This window comes from Natator depressus, chromosome 10 (genome assembly GCF_965152275.1).
Source record: "Natator depressus isolate rNatDep1 chromosome 10, rNatDep2.hap1, whole genome shotgun sequence".
NCBI lineage: Eukaryota > Metazoa > Chordata > Testudines > Cheloniidae > Natator > Natator depressus.
The window spans coordinates 2,542,498-2,558,769 of NC_134243.1; the positions used below are offsets into that span (position 1 = coordinate 2,542,498).

At 51.8% G+C, this 16,272-nt stretch overlaps 1 protein-coding gene across 3 annotated transcripts in view; it reads right to left on the reverse strand.

The window, feature by feature from the left end:
- Nucleotides 1-16,272, reverse strand: part of CACNG3 (calcium voltage-gated channel auxiliary subunit gamma 3) — a 65,244-nt gene that overhangs the window by 3,994 nt on the left and 44,978 nt on the right. Inside the window, exons 1-3 of one of the 3 annotated variants that reach the window (XM_074964542.1) lie at nt 5,344-5,592; nt 4,580-4,663; nt 818-958 (exon numbers count right to left, since the gene is read on the reverse strand). In XM_074964542.1, the coding sequence (XP_074820643.1) occupies nt 818-958; nt 4,580-4,663; nt 5,344-5,437 (319 nt within the window). In that variant the 5' untranslated portion in view covers nt 5,438-5,592. Of the gene's footprint in view, nt 1-817; nt 959-4,579; nt 4,664-5,343; nt 5,593-16,272 lie in introns of those variants that run through there. The other 2 variants (XM_074964539.1, XM_074964540.1) reach the window with 2 other exon arrangements.

Sequence of the window (16,272 nt, forward strand, 5' to 3'; positions counted from 1 at the left end):
CGAGGGGAATGGAGACACAGAGTCTCTCACCTCTGCTTCAATGGTTCAAATCTAGACAAGGCCAGTAGTGAGCCAAGGTTGCTGCATGACATCTGATGGTGACCTCACTGAAAAACCCATTAACTAGCCCCCTTGCTGGCCGCCTCGGCCGAGAGGCCATTCCCCTCTCACCAGGAGGGGTTGCTTCTTGTCAGGGCAGAGGCACCCCGGTATGAGTCTGCTTGGGGACGCGGTGATACTGGTGTGACACTTAATCTGCACCTGCTGTGGGGCCAATGACCTTGCTGAGGTCTGAGTGTATCCAGCCCTTAATTCCCAGGAGCTCCGGGGGTGTACGGAGAGAGGCAGAGCCGGACAGGAACATCCAGCCCTGCCCTCGGGGCAAGAGGGGAGTTCAGTTTCCATGGGCACCCCCTACCCATGGACCCCCTGCCCGAACAGACAAGTAAAGCAGCAATCTCCTCCTCCTTCAGACCCCTCCCGAAGGCCCACTTCTACTGCAAGGCCTCTGTAATTGCCCACCAACAACGGCCAGGCCGATGGCCAGCAGAAATAGTGTGTCTGGTTTATTTATGCCTTTAAATAGCCCCCATGTACCCTGCAGCTTGTCACCAGATACACAACCACCCACTCCTGTTCCTGCCCCCCCCCCATCCTCCTCGCTCCCTCGGCTTGTTTGCAACACCCAGGTTTTGTGCCCTGGGTAGGGACTGTGTCTCACCATATGTCTGTGCAGCACACAGGAGGACAGGGCCCTAATCCTGGGGGGCTAGAGCCATGCAAATCCTGAGCAGTTGTGACTTGGGCGGGCGCTTACCTGCGGAGACAAAGAAGATCCCAGCGCTGAGAATCACATTGTGTTTGCTCTTGTAGAATTCGCTGGCGGCCACACACAGGCCCCCGAAAAACAACAAGGCCACGCTCAGGATGGGGAAGATGCTGGATGCTCTCACGGCACCTAGCCGGGGGAGAGGAGAAGGGCCCCGTCAATCATCATTCACACGGTCTATGGCCCTGTGAAAACGCACGTGCAGCTCCTTGGCAAATCAGACGGTAGTGACAGAACGGCTCAGTGATGGGAAGGCTGGTGTCTCTGGTTCAAACCAGCAGGGTCTGAGCCTGCTCCCATTAAAATCAATGGCAAGAATCATAACATTGGAGAAGTTTCGGGCTGGAAGGGACCTCGAGAGGTCATCTAGCCCTGACCCCCACACTGAGGCAGGATCAAGTAAACTTAGACCATCCCTGACAGGTGTTTGTCCAACCAGCTCTTAAAAACCTCCAGTGATGGGGATACCACCTCCCTTGGAAGCCTGTTACAGTATTTAACTATCCTTGTTGCTAGAAAGATTTTCCTAATATCTAACCTCAATCTCCTTTGCTGCAGATTAAGCCCATTACTTCTTGTTCTACCTTCCGTGGACATAGAGAACAATTGATCACCCTCCTCTTCAGAACAGCCCTCAACAGATTGGAAGACTGTTCCCAGGTCCCCCTCAGTCGGCTTTTCTCAAGACCAAACATGCCTGTTCTTTCGTCACAGGTCAGGGTTTCCAAATCTTTCATCATTTTTGTTGCTCTCCTCTGGACTTTCTCCAATTTGTCCACCTCTTTCCTAAAATGGGGTGCCTGAAATTGGAAACAGAATTCCAGCCAAGGCTCACCAGTGCTGCGTAGAGAGGGATAATTACCTCCTGTGCCTTATATATGACCTTCCTGGTAATACACCCCAGAGTGTTATTAGCCTTTCTCACAACTACATCACATTGTTGACTCATCTTCGATTTGTGATCCACTCTACCCGCCAGAGCCTTTTCTGCAGCATGGCCACCTAGCCAGTTTTCCCCCATTTTGTATTTGTGCATTTGATTTTTTCTTCCATTGACTCTCACTGATTTCAATCGTACATGCTCAGGAGCTAGAAGGTCTCAGTACAGTAAAATGCTTGGGTGCTGGGAGGATTGAAGGTGCATTGAGATGGTTATGACTCCTTGATGCTGTGCCAGCCTGGTGTGAGTTAGAGCAGCCAAGAAGTTGCTCTAACTTATGCCACGAAGGGACCTCAGGGCAGTGGAAGATCACTTTCCTCCAGTACACCCTTCTCTGGACACACTCCTTTTGCCACGGTCGGGTGGGGTCAGTTGGTGCAGGTGCTAACTCCACCAGGTTTATGCCAAAGGAGAGTTCCCCTTTCCAAGGATAATTTCCTGCTGGCTGCTTATGTGCAGAATCTGGCCCTTTGCATGGCTTGAGCAGCACAAAGGGTTAAGAGCATAACTCAGGGTCTCTAACGAGGTTTCTAATAATAACGAAGTCCCTATGCTGCCAGTGGGTCTGCCCAGACCTGCAGGATTGGAGCCTAAGGTCATCAACACTGAAAGGGCCGGCTACTGCCCTCCAGGACAAACCCAGTCCGTTCCTTCCCCAGTTATTGCACAGACCTTCTGTCTGTGCTGCCCCCGCCCCCCCACCCCTGCCGACTTTAATTCTGCCCATAGAATAGCTCTGCAGACTGGAAACTTCAGGACCTGCTTCACGGTCCATGAGCCAGCAGTGTCTACCCCGACCACCATTCAGAATGATGAGTCAGGCCCCTCAAATAATGAATTTGTCTTAAAAACCATGAGATTCTAAAATGAACAAAGTCTGGTTCTTTTTATGTGCTTCCTGGGTTTTAGCCTTTCAGGGCCAGGTTTTCCAGCTTTCCCCCACAACCATCAGGACTAGAAATGTACCTTTTCTTTCAACCTGAAAGCTTACATTCTGGTATAGTCACATGACTCCAGGTGCTGGAGCTTTAGGAAAAACGCCACTTCTCATGAGACTGGGGATAGCCCTGAGACTAGCAGTACTGCCATCCCCAAGCATTCAAAAATCATGTGTCAGACCCCTGCCCCCATAATGAAATCAAGATATTTTACCAAAGAACACATCTGGAGTTCTTTTTATTTGCCCTCTGGGTTTTCCAGGCATGCTTTCCAGCTTTTCTCCACATGAGGACTAGAAATTTACTTTTAAAAAAAAATGAAATCTGAGACTCTTAAACAACAACATGACTCCAGGAGCTGGGGCTTTACATAAAAAACCTTTCCTCTCTTTAATTCTCCTCCCCTCGTGAGCCAAGCCATTTCAGTACCAGCTTTGGCGGCATTAAGCCCAGGCAATTACAGAAAACAGGCCTTTTTGCCTTTTTTAATTGGACTTGCAAAGGTTGAGGCCTCCAAAATGGCCAAAGTTAATTAATTCAGCAAACGACTATCTGCTGCTAAAGCAAAGGCATCTAATGGGCTGTGCTCAGGTTTGGGGTTCTCTTCTCCCCATTAGGCCTGTTAAAATAAGCCCAGGGACTATAGAGCAGTCCCATTAAAATGAAATTCTGGGTTTTTTTAAAAAAAGGCTTCTTTTAAAAAAAAATGCCAGGGGGAAAAAGTTAAAAGCTAATCTGCTAAAATGAAAATGTTTGCAGATGTGTGGTGTGCACGCATATATGTGCGATTGTGCATGCTTGTGTGTGGGTGTTTGGTGCGCATGTGTGAGTGAACACGTGCGTTTGTAGTGTGTGCGCATAGGTACAATGTTTCTTTGCACACGTGGGTGCATATCTACCTGTGAGTTTGTGTGCATCTGTGTGGAATGCATAGGTGTCCATTTGCATGTTTGTGTTTCCATGTTTATTTGCACACACATTTGTGGAGGTGTAAAAGGGATACGGCGCCTTCTTTCAGAATCTGGCCCACCTCCACTATTAGGTTCCTTTCATATAAACACCCATTCGTTTGCTAGGTTTCCTGATCAGGTGAAAATACAGGGCACCCCAGAAAGCTGGAGGGTTCTGCATTTCCTGGGAGGTCTGCCAGGTCTGTTTCCATTCAATCTACTTGCAGTTGACAGCTGTTGGCAGAAGACATGCCAGAGGCTTCAGATCCTCACCTCACTGAATGCCAACAATTTCCAGAGCCGGCTGCGGAAACGCAGGACACAAAGGAGGAGAGGAATCACTGTAAAAAAAAAATCCTCTCGCAGCAAAATTGCAAGGGCCTAGCTCCTGACGCTGCAGCAGCTGCAGGCTTCCCCGGAGCTGAGGATACTGGGCATCTTACAGGACTGGGCCTGGGAAAGGGAGGGACAGATTTGAAAGGGGACAAAGGAGAAAGCTGCTTAAAGATGCTCATGAGATGTGACATCATGACACCAGCAAACACAAGGTGCCATTTACTGTGGTCGGGAGGCCATGAACCATAGAAGGACCTTTGCTGATCTGCCTCTACAATCGGCCGGCAAGAACCGGTTAGTGTTGGTTCAAGCAGCAGGAAGCACAGCTCCAGGCCAGGCATGGGCATCCCAAGCAGCGCCACAGAGGGGCAGAGGCAGAGCTGATGCCAGAGTGTGTCTGTATATTATGGGAACGAAAAGAACGGCCAGAATTCAGGGAGGGAGTCACCATTTTGGAGAGTGATATTAATATTTCATACATTCTCTCTTTAGATTCGTAGAGCCGCTGCTCTCACCCGAGGCTCTGAGGGCACGCCAGGAGGTAACAAGCAGAATCACAAGAGGCCGAGTGTAGACACAGACTTACGTAGGAGGTACTCGGACGTGTCTTGCTCATAATCTGCATCCTCCGGGAAATGATCGATTTTTTTACACACTCCTCGGAACGTTCCTAAGGAAACACAAACCCAATGGACGCATCAGTGGTGTTTTCAAGATCTCTCCAGAGGGCTCAAGAGGGGTTCGAGACCCACTCTGGGGATGAGCAGAGAAGGCGCAACGGAAGGTCCGCAAAGCCACCTCCCTGCTACACACAGCTACCATCTGGCTGGCTTCCCTCTGGGTTTAACACCCGCAGCCGAGCTACCCAGGGAATTAGGCTCCAGAGCTGCCTCGGCAGCCTGTGTCTGAGGATTTGACTTTAAAACTTCTCCCCTCCTTGTAGGGCTTGGCCTGGGAGGCATTCCCCACGATCTGGCTTTCAAGTGCCGTCTGTCCATGGGGCAGGCTACCCTGGTTCCTCATTGGGCTATTGCGGCACTGCTCTGGCCGCTAGGAGATAGTAACTCTTGGAAACTCCTGGCAAGTTTGGGGGTGTGATTGTTTCCCAAAGCAACACAGCCCGCTGTGCTACAAACAGCAACATCTCTTGGCTGCCTTGAAAACCTTCACCTTATTCACGCCCGCACTCTGTTACAACATCCCGCTGCCTAGCTGTGGGTCAGCTAACGAACAGCCACCGAGCAGGTGGGCTGGGGTGTGACGCTGGCTAGTCCCTAGTGGAATGCCATGCATGGGAATCTCTCAAAGAGGATTCATTAAGCCCCAGGAACCTTGCACAAAGATCCTTACCACAGGCCTCTGGCCTCTCGCTCATCCCCGTGTGGCCCAGGCATGAGGGATCCATGCAAACAGCTCCATGCGCTGGCAATTCTAAACTGCCCATCACGGAGCTCCATCCCACTGATTGCTCCTCAGTAAGCTTCAGCTTCCCAGCAAATGAAGGTTGTGTGTCAATTGACCTCTGGAGCACCCAGCATTTCCATTTCACTCAGGCAGGCCCTTGGAGCTAACCAGGGCAGGATCTGCTCCTACCCTGAACCGTTTATTACTGGCATTCAGGAGTCTCACACACAAGAAAAGGCTGAAGGTTAAAAGTGGCACCCGCCATCTGTCATCACAGCACCCATGAGCACCCAAACCCTCCCCACTTTCCCACCCCTCTCCCAACAGGTTCCCAGATTCCTGGCTACCCCCCTGACCCCCCCGCCCTGTGTGTGCTCCCCGAGGGCGAGGGACCCAACACCCCCTCACTCTGACAGGCTCCCAGAGTTCTGTGCGTTGCACAAACGCCCACTGACCCAGACATAAACATGGACACCGGAGCATCTAGGAGCTGGTGCTGGGAAAGAGCTCTGGGGAAGGACACGTGTGTACGCTCACACCAGGCATCCCACTCAGCCGCAGCCCCCTATACCTAACGCTGACCCACTTGTTGTGTGACGTCAAATCCTCCCCTTCCCACCCCTTCCCTCCCTTGCGCTTTGGGGAGGTCGTCAGAGCTGAGGCGTTCCACTTCCCCTCTGGAGAGCTCTGCTCTTGGGTGGGGTTTGCTGCACTGTGCTCGATTCCTGGAAATTCACTTTGCTCCGTCATTTCCAGGGCCACTGCTGCGACCTAGCTGCATCTGCAGGGAAGCCTGATAGATTTAACTCTTCCCAGCTTTGCTTCCTTGGCTGTAGTGCTGACCCTTCGTCACCTCCACAGCAGCCAAACCCACAGAGGGTCACGTTTGGGCAGCGGAGCCCCCCATGGTGCCACGGTTTTCCTAGGCTCCTGGAACGGCTGGAGCTGACCATCAGAACGTGTTGCTCTCTGAAATTACACATCGACTCCCCCAGTGAGAGGAAGGCCTGTTTGCTAGAGGAAGCTACCTCCGTTTGCTGTCAGTGATCATCTGCGACTCAGTTTTCAGAGTACTGATCCAGGCTGGGTTCAGACCAGGGACTTACAGGGAAAATTTGCTTTCCCTTCAGCAAGCCCCTGCGCCAGAGCAGCAATCTGAGCGATCACATTCTGTGCACACCAGCTGTTCCTCTGCAAGAGTAACTGGGTGCCCCACTCTTTTCTGCTCCTGCCTGACCCCATTCCCGCGGTCTGGGGTGGTATTGCTGTGGGCTGTGTCCCCCACCCCCAATGAGGACGCAATTCCTGTAATTATTCTGCAAAGCATGCTGGGACATAGGTGCTGAAACTAGAGGTGCTGGGGGGGCTGCCACACCCCCGACTTGAAGTCATTTCCATCATAGGCAGTTAGGTTCAATGGCTCTCAGAACCCCCACTCTACCAATTGTTCCAGCACCCCTGTGCTGGGATATTGAAAGTCACCGTATAAATGTAAACTGTGCTTATTTCTTTTAATAGTCCCAGGCCCTGCTATCTTTACTGATCTCCTACAGGATTCAGCTGGCCTGTGTAATTGATCTAACCTGAGCGGTTTGCCCTCTCTCTGGCCAGCAGTGCTGCACAGTGGTTGCATTGTTGTACTGGAACTATTCTCAGCCCTGTTATTATTCTGCAGTTATGTACAGCCTGCCTCTGGCTAGTATTCAACTGAGTCTCACTTTCCTCCCTGTGTGATATACAGATGCACTTGTCTCGAAAGCCGGCCAGTTCAAAGCATGCTGTTCCAGCACTGACACACTGCCTGATGGACAGAAAGGCATGAATGAACATTCGTTTTCTTCTGTTAAGCTCAAATAAAGCAGGCGAGGCAACAATTTGCTCTCACTGCCCGCCCGCTTCGGGCAAATCCCTCATTGGGTTTTTAGTGGAGAATCATTCAATGGGTCTGTAGATAAAATCCTCCCAGCCCTTTCACTCCACATTCTCTCATTTGAACGGAAAGCCCTGCAAGTTATGAGCCCATCTGTTACCACTTGGGAAAACTTTCCCAGGCTTCAGCCCTGCCACTGTGCCCGTCTGACTGGGAGGCTCATGTCATCTCCTCCCAGGCTAAGTACTGGACTGCTCTGCTAGATAACCTAACAAAGACACAGATTGCCAAGCTGCTGCTCCTGCTCAGAGGCACAGGAGCGTTCAGAGAGATCAGCCCCTCTTCCTCACAGTGTGGCCTCTTCTCTCTAGCTACTTATCTGTAAAGAGGAGCAGGATCAGACCTTTGATCTGCTGACCTGCAAACACATAGTGTGAATGGCCAGACAGGCAGACCAGGATCCTGAGCAGTGGGTATAATAGGCCAGGGGATGCTAAGCCTCGGGCAGTAGGAGCAGGGCAGGGGACTAGCCTCCCCGAACGGGGTGTTCACGCGCTGCCCATGATCCTGAGCATATGTCGGCCAGAGACACATGAGAACCTATTTGAATAAAATAAGGTCTGGGCCAAACCTTTGCCTAAAACACAGATTTTTTTGGCGTATAGATAAATTCAGTTAAACTTTAAACAAACAAAAGGTCCTGAGAACACCCCCATCTCTGGCTGCTTCCCCATGCTGCTCACCTTGGCATCCGTGGAAGAGCTGCAGGGAAGGTCAAAGGCAGCAGGAGAGCGGCCTGGCCGGGTTTCAGCCAGGACTGGGGATAAAGAAGCCACAGGGAAGCCTGGTCTCATGGGACAGATTCTGATCTGAGTTGCACAGGGGACGTTGACACTGTAGCTCCTAGAGCAGAGCTTGGTACTGCACCTGTGTCACTGGAGAGCCCTAGTGCGGCTACATTGGACATCACGTAGTTAAACCACCTCTCCGAGAGGGGAGAGCTCTGCTGATGTCGACCTGGCCACGGGGTTGGGGCGACCTAATTACATCGCACAAGGTGCGCCATTTTCCACAGCCCTGAGTGATGCTGCTAGGCTGAGCTAGTTTTTAGGTGATCAGGCCACAGATGCAAACCCAGACAACAGCAGTGTAACTGAAACCAGGATCCCCTTAGAGCTGGTTGAAAGAATTCCTGCAAAACGTTTTTTTCATTGGAATTTGCCGATTTGTCAAAATTAAAATGTTTCACAGGGACCGTCTGATTTCAGTTAAGTTCCTCTTTAACCCAAGAAGGTTTCAAACCCTGCCTGCCAGGAACACTTCCTTTGGAAATCTGCCTGGTTTCATGCCAGCTTTCCTGCCCAGATCCTTGGCAGTACACCTGGTGGGCTGCTGGAGACCCCAGGGCTTCCATGGTCCATGACTCTGGGACAGCCCGCCACGCAGATTGCCCCTTGGTCAGTGACCCCAGGGCTTCCATAGTCTGTGGCTCTGGGGGCAGCCTGCCAGATGGACTACATGGTGGCCAGGTGCCCCAGGGCTTCCAGGCTCTGCAGGGCGTTCTACCCTTGAGCCAGGGCTCCATTCCCTTTTGCAGAGAATTTTGAAATTTTGGGGTTTATTCCAAATCATTATGAAACCAAATTTGGAAATCTCGAACTCTTCCAGGAAATGCGATGATCTGTCTTTGCCCAGCTCTAGTCCTGTTCTTAATATTTACAACCACAGAAGTTTGCGAAGATTTGTATAGCCTCTAGCACCCTGATCCAGCATCACACTCAAGCATGTGCTTAATTTTAAATAGTCTCATTGAAGTCAACTGGGACTGCTCAGATGCTCAAAGAAAAACACATGCTTGAAAGCTTTGCTGGATACAGGCCCAGTGGGGCACCCAGTGGTCCATGCATATCTCAGGCTCCTCCAGTTTTTCACTGGTGTAAAAAGAAAAGGAGTACTAGTGGCACCTTAGAGACTAACCAATTTATTTGAGCAGAAGCTTTCGTGAGCTACAGCTCACTTCATCGGTGTAACTCCACTAGTTGCAGTGAAGTTACTCTGGATTTACACTGGTGTAACTGAGATCTGACCTGACTCCCAGACTTTCAGAAGCATCTTCGAGAGAACCCTCTGAGTCATCTCTGACTCCTCTACGTGGCTGCTGCGTGGAGTCCCAGGGACAGAACGAACCACAGAGAATAGCACACCAGCCGTCACAAGCAGGAGCACATGTTAGTCCGACTATCTGAGCAATTCCTACTCTGCCACAGAGCTTAGATTTCAAGCATTCAAATTCAATCCAGACTGTCAAAAATGCAAATAATTTCAAATTATGAGTAAATTCAAGGATGCTGTAATCTGTACAACACATATACAGTGCACACACTGACTCAAACACACCCAGATCCAGCACCGCCCCCCCCCGATCCAGCACACACACACTACACACATCCTGACCCAGCATATATACACAGTGCCATTATAAACATGTTCTGACCCAGCGCAGGCATATGCCCCCCAGCACACACACACACTGATTCAGCATACACCCACTCACACATACGCACAGACCCACTCTGCACACCCCGCCACCACACACGTCCGCACTGAGAAACACATGGGCCATGTGCAAAGCGGTAGAATCCTTCGCCAGTCAGAGATTCGGACATGGCTCAAACTGAAAGAGTCCGATTCTTCGCTGCTGATTAAGAAACAAGGGTTCTGCATTAAATGAGTCTAAACGTTACAGTGGCTGCACTTAGAAATCAATTTATAACCTTCCTGGTGCCTCCTTCAAATCCATTTGGCTTCACTCGCATCTCAAAGCTACACGAAGTCTGAGCTCTGTTCTATTCAATACAGATCTGCCCTTTGTGCCTTTTAATGGCTGGAAGGCTCCTATTAGCGAAGAGCACGGGGCAGCGTGTGGAACTTTACAAGATCTTTCCCAAATGCACTGACTCACTCTCAGCGTCTGAACATCTCCAGCTGTCATAAACTCCTGGGCAGGGTCATGGGGCCAGCATTCATTATCTGATTAGAGAGAGAGAGAGAAATGTTTTCACTGGATACAGTGTGGGAGAGAAGTTTGGAGACAAAGTCAGTCTATTGGTGACGTGTGGAAATGAGAATACTAATCTCCCTGGGCTTTATCTCTTTTGAAGTACTCCTTGTCAGTCTAAACCAGCATGGGGAGCCCTGGCCGGTGCTGGAACATAGCTGAGCATCAGGCTGGCTGATTCAGCCGTGAGCAGAGGTGAAAGTAAGCCGGTACGCCCCGGTACGGTGTACTGGTAAGAGCCGGTGCGCAGTACCAGGACCGGCTTTCCGAGAGGGCAATTTAAAGCCCTGGGGTAGCGGTGGCGGGGCTGCAGCGGGGATTTAAAGGGCCCCGGAGCTCCAGCCGCTGCTACCCCCCCACCCCTCCGGGGCCCTTTAAATCCCGGCCTGAGCCCTGCTGCCCGAGCCCCGGGGTAGCGGGGCTCTGGCGGGGATTTAAAGGGCCCCGGAGCAATAGCAGCAGCTGGAGCTCTGGGGCCCTTTAAATCCCCACCGGAGCCCTGCTGCCAAAGCCCTGGGGTAGCAGCGGTGGGGCTCCGGTGGGCATTTAAAGGCCCGGGGTGGTAGTGGCAGCTGGATCCCCGGGGCCCTTTAAATCCCCGATGGAGCCCGGCCACCGCTACCCCAGGCCTCGGGCAGCAGGGCTCAGGCGGGGATTTAAAGGGCTCTGGGCTCCGGCAGCTGCTACCACAGCGGAGCCCCAGGCCCTTTAAAGCTCTGCCAGAGCCCCGGGGTAGCGGTGGCAGCCGGGAGCCCCCAGGGCTCCTCAGTGATTTAAAGGGCCCAGGGCTCTGCTGCGGTAGTGGCAGCTGGAGCCCTGAGCCCTTTAAATCGCCCCCAAGCCCCGGGGCTCCCAGCCGCCTCTGCAGCTGGTAGCTCATGGGTGATTTAAAGGGTCCCGGGCTCCCAGGGATTTAAGGTCCTGCCTTTTCGGTTGAGGCCACGCCCCCTGCGCAGGACTCCGGCGTACCGGTAAGTCCTCTAACTTACTTTCACCCCTGGCTGCGAGGCAGGTCCAGACTTCGCTGTGGGGAACCTGGTCTGGCTCTTTAGATAGGCCTAATAGATGACTGGCCAAAGGACACAGGAATGGGGTGTGGGAGAGGGAGAGGGTTAACCCACATGGCTTCCCATGATGTTTCACATCCCACAATGTTTCATGCGTGTTGGCATGTCAGATAGTTTTAGTTCCTGTGTTGTGTGTGTGTGTTTTGGGGACGGTAAAGTACAGAAGGAGCCATTCCATAGTAGTGTATACAGGAGAATACACCAAGAATTTAACAAGATTCACAAAGGGATTGTGCATTTCTATGGATCTCAAGAGTATCCAGCATTATTGTAATTAATGCTAACAGCCATTTTGGCAGGGACATGAAACCTCCAGCTTCAGGGCTTTAGCGAGCAGGATGAGACCTAACGTGGGGGCAGCTAATCCCATGGCTGCTGCTTTGGTGGGATCTTACACCTTCCCCAAAGCAGCTGACACAGGCCACTGCCAGCCACAGGATACTGGGGTAGATGGACCTTGGGTCTGAAACCATCTGGCAATTCCTAGGTTCCTAAGCCTGGTGTAGAAAGCATGTCCCTTCTCGGGCAACCACTGATACTGACAGGACAGCAAAGTATTTGGAAATTGCAATTCTAACACCCCCCACACACACCCACACCCACGCTCCTCATTCTGGAACAAAAAATGTGACAAACTGAACAGCTGAAGGGGTGGGGAGGAGCGGTGTCATTCCTAAAGCCTGCAAGCTCCCTGGATACCACAGAGGTGGGCTTGGGACGAGAAAACAGATCCAGGCAGCAGGGCTTGGTCTGCCCAAGTGCTAACTGATGCAGCAGTAGGGTTGCCAACCCTCCAGGATTGTCCTGGAGTCTCCAGGGTTTAAAACTTTAATGAAAGATTATGTCATATGATGAAACCTCCAGGAATACATCCAACCGAAAGGGGCAACCCTACGCAGCTGGTCCAGAAGACACCATCGCAGCCTACAGCAGGCCGTGGTGGAAGCACCGACCAAAGCAGGCCAGCAATCTGGTACCGCTTGGTAGCCTTTGCTCTCCCGTCTGCCCTCATGTGTGCTGTGCGTGGGTTGCTGCCAGGGCAGAGCCTGCTCAGCTGGGAGCAAGGAAGGCAGGTGGGGCACTCACTCTGCTGTGAGCTGCTTGACACGGGATCTGGACAGAGCTGTCTCCGGGAAGGTCCCTAGGGTGCATGGGCAGAGGGCACAGGGTCCTAGGCAGCCATAAAGGTTACCGAGATCTCATGCCCAGGCTGCAGGGAAGGGGCCACCCCAGGGAGAAAGAAGGCTATTGCAAGGGAAGGGACATACGATTCAGTGGCAGTTCCTGGGCTGGCGAGAGCATGGAGGGCTGGCCATGCTCCTGACATGCCCTGCTGCCCTCCCACCACAGGGGCACTGGGCCAACTCTGGGGGAGGAGATCTGGCTCCCTGTTTGGTTTGGATGGGGAACAAAGTGCCTAGAGCTGGACTCACCAAGGAGCTGCAGGAGAAGGGTGCTAAGGCCCAGCTGAACAGACTCAAAGGCCACTGGCTGCGGGACCAAGGTGCTGCACAGGCCACTGTGTACCCGGGGAAGCTAAGCCCTGAGGAAGGGGAATCGTCAGAAGAGAGAAAAGGGGAGAGAGGGAGCGAGAGCCGAGCTGGGGAGGGAAGGGGTGAGAAAGGGCCCCCGGGGAAGAAGTTGAGGGAGGGTGTGAGAGTGACAGACAGACAGACAGAGAGCTCTGGCTCCCAGCGCCAGCTGCCGTGTAATGTGCGCAAAGCCAGCCACGCGCTCCCCGAGCTGCCCATCACCCAGCCCTGCGCCCCGCAGAATCTATTTTATGCTTTGACATTTATCTAGGATTTTTTACTCCACGCTATTCATTAACCCAAGATAGTTACCGTGGCAACCGTTAAGTCCCATGACACCCAGAAAAAATGCCCAGCTTTTGAGCAAACACCACAACAGTGTAATTCAGAGAGAACCATCCTGGAGCCCAAATGCTGATGGCTCCCCCAAAACACAGACTTGGCCTTCTCCCCTCACCCTGATTCAGGAGCACTGGGGATGGGGACAGGAGGTAGCCCCCGTTCTCTGTCAACTCTTTGTGTGCATTTCCCTCTGTCCCCCACCCCAGATAGGGCGGTCTAGGAAGAGGGAAGCTGCGGCAGTGTCTACGGTATCCCCCTGTATGTACATCCCGAGTGACGGGATGGGGAACAGCCCTCCACGCACTCGGCTACTCCCGAGGGGCAACTACTGCTTCACACACATACTCAGCTCAGTGCCCGTCCTCCTGATAGGCCGCAGTGTGCGGTGGTTACACCCAGCCACCCACCCGTTATTAAAGGAGACCTGCAAAGGGAAACTAACGTGGGGCTTGTGCCCTTTCCTGCTTCTTTATCCTCTAGCAGGAAAGCCTGGACTGAACTCTTTCCTGCTTGCCCTCTACATGAGAAATTCCGCCTTTTTTTAAACCTGTGGGCCTGCAGAGAACAAGTAGCGTCATGACATCACAGGTATCAAGGAAGCAAAGCGTGAAGAGTCAAGCAGGGAGGGTATTTGTAACCAGGCTGTTTAAAACGCTTTGCTGTTCCCCTTTCTTGTTAGCAGGTATTTAAGTCCAAAGCCCTAATAACATGTGGGAGAAAATAAATCCGTGTTACAAATTCAAACCCCAACTCCTTTGATCCAGGACAGGGAGCTCTCGATCCACTTCTCAGACCACCAGTGAGATCAATAGTCCGGTAGCTAGTCTCTGCCTTTAATTTTCCTGATATCTGCTGGGAGAGCAATACAGCGGTGCATAGACAATCCAGGAAGTTTTTGGAAAGCGTAGGGGACAATTTCCTGGCGCAAGTGCTAGGGGAGCCAACTAGGGGGGGGCGCTTTTCTTGACCTGCTGCTCACAAACCGGGTAGAATTAGTGGGGGAAGCAAAAGTGGATGGGAATCTGGGAGGCAGTGACCATGAGTTGGTTGAGTTCAGGATCCTGACGCAGGGAAGAAAGGTAAGCAGCAGGATACGGACCCTGGACTTCAGGAAAGCAGACTTCGACTCCCTCAGGGAACAGATGGCCAGGATCCCCTGGGGGACTAACATGAAGGGGAAGGGAGTCCAGGAGAGCTGGCTGTATTTCAAGGAATCCCTGTTGAGGTTACAGAGACAAACCATCCCGATGAGTCGAAAGAATAGTAAACATGGCAAGCGACCAGCTTGGCTTAATGGTGAAATCCTAGCGGATCTTAAACATAAAAAAGAAGCTTACAAGAAGTGGAAGGTTGGACATATGACCAGGGAAGAGTATAAAAATATTGCTCGGGCATGTAGGAAAGATATAAGGAGGGCCAAATCGCACCTGGAGCTGCAGCTAGCAAGAGATGTCAAGAGTAACAAGAAGGGTTTCTTCAGGTATGTTGGCAACAAGAAGAAAGCCAAGGAAAGTGTGGGCCCCTTACTGAATGAGGGAGGCAACCTAGTGACAGAGGATGTGGAAAAAGCTAATGTACTCAATGCTTTTTTTGCCTCTGTTTTCACTAACAAGGTCAGCTCCCAGACTGCTGCGCTGGGCATCACAGAATGGGGAAGAGATGGCCAGCCCTCTGTGGAGATAGAGGTGGTTAGGGACTATTTAGAAAAGCTGGACGTGCACAAGTCCATGGGGCCGGACGAGTTACATCCGAGAGTGCTGAAGGAATTGGCGGCTGTGATTGCAGAGCCCTTGGCCATTATCTTTGAAAACTCGTGGCGAACGGGGGAAGTCCCGGATGACTGGAAAAAGGCTAATGTAGTGCCAATCTTTAAAAAAGGGAAGAAGGAGGATCCTGGGAACTACAGGCCAGTCAGCCTCACCTCAGTCCCTGGAAAAATCATGGAGCAGGTCCTCAAAGAATCAATCCTGAAGCACTTACATGAGAGGAAAGTGATCAGGAACAGTCAGCATGGATTCACCAAGGGAAGGTCATGCCTGACTAATCTAATCGCCTTTTATGATGAGATTACTGGTTCTGTGGATGAAGGGAAAGCAGTGGATGTATTGTTTCTTGACTTTAGCAAAGCTTTTGACACGGTCTCCCACAGTATTCTTGTCAGCAAGTTAAGGAAGTATGGGCTAGATGAATGCACTATAAGGTGGGTAGAAAGCTGGCTAGATTGTCGGGCTCAACGGGTAGTGATAAATGGCTCCATGTCTAGTTGGCAGCCGGTGTCAAGTGGAGTGCCCCAGGGGTCGGTCCTGGGGCCGGTTTTGTTCAATATCTTCATAAATGATCTGGAGGATGGTGTGGATTGCACTCTCAGCAAATTTGCAGATGATACTAAACTGGGAGGAGTGGTAGATACGCTGGAGGGGAGGGATAGGATACAGAAGGACCTAGACAAATTGGAGGATTGGGCCAAAAGAAATCTGATGAGGTTCAATAAGGATAAGTGCAGGGTCCTGCACTTAGGATGGAAGAATCCAATGCACCGCTACAGACTAGGGACCGAATGGCTAGGCAGCAGTTCTGCGGAAAAGGACCTAGGGGTGACAGTGGACGAGAAGCTGGATATGAGCCAACAGTGTGCCCTTGTTGCCAAGAAGGCCAATGGCATTTTGGGATGTATATGTAGGGGCATAGCGAGCAGATCGAGGGACGTGATCGTTCCCCTCTATTCGACACTGGTGAGGCCTCATCTGGAGTACTGTGTCCAGTTTTGGGCCCCACACTACAAGAAGGATGTGGATAAATTGGAGAGAGTCCAGCGAAGGGCAACAAAAATGATTAGGGGTCTAGAGCACATGACTTACGAGGAGAGGCTGAGGGAGCTGGGATTGTTTAGTCTGCAGAAGAGAAGAATGAGGGGGGATTTGATAGCTGCTTTCAACTACCTGAAAGGGGGTTCCAAAGAGGATGGCTCTAGACTGTTCTCAATGGTAGCAGATGACAGAACGAGGA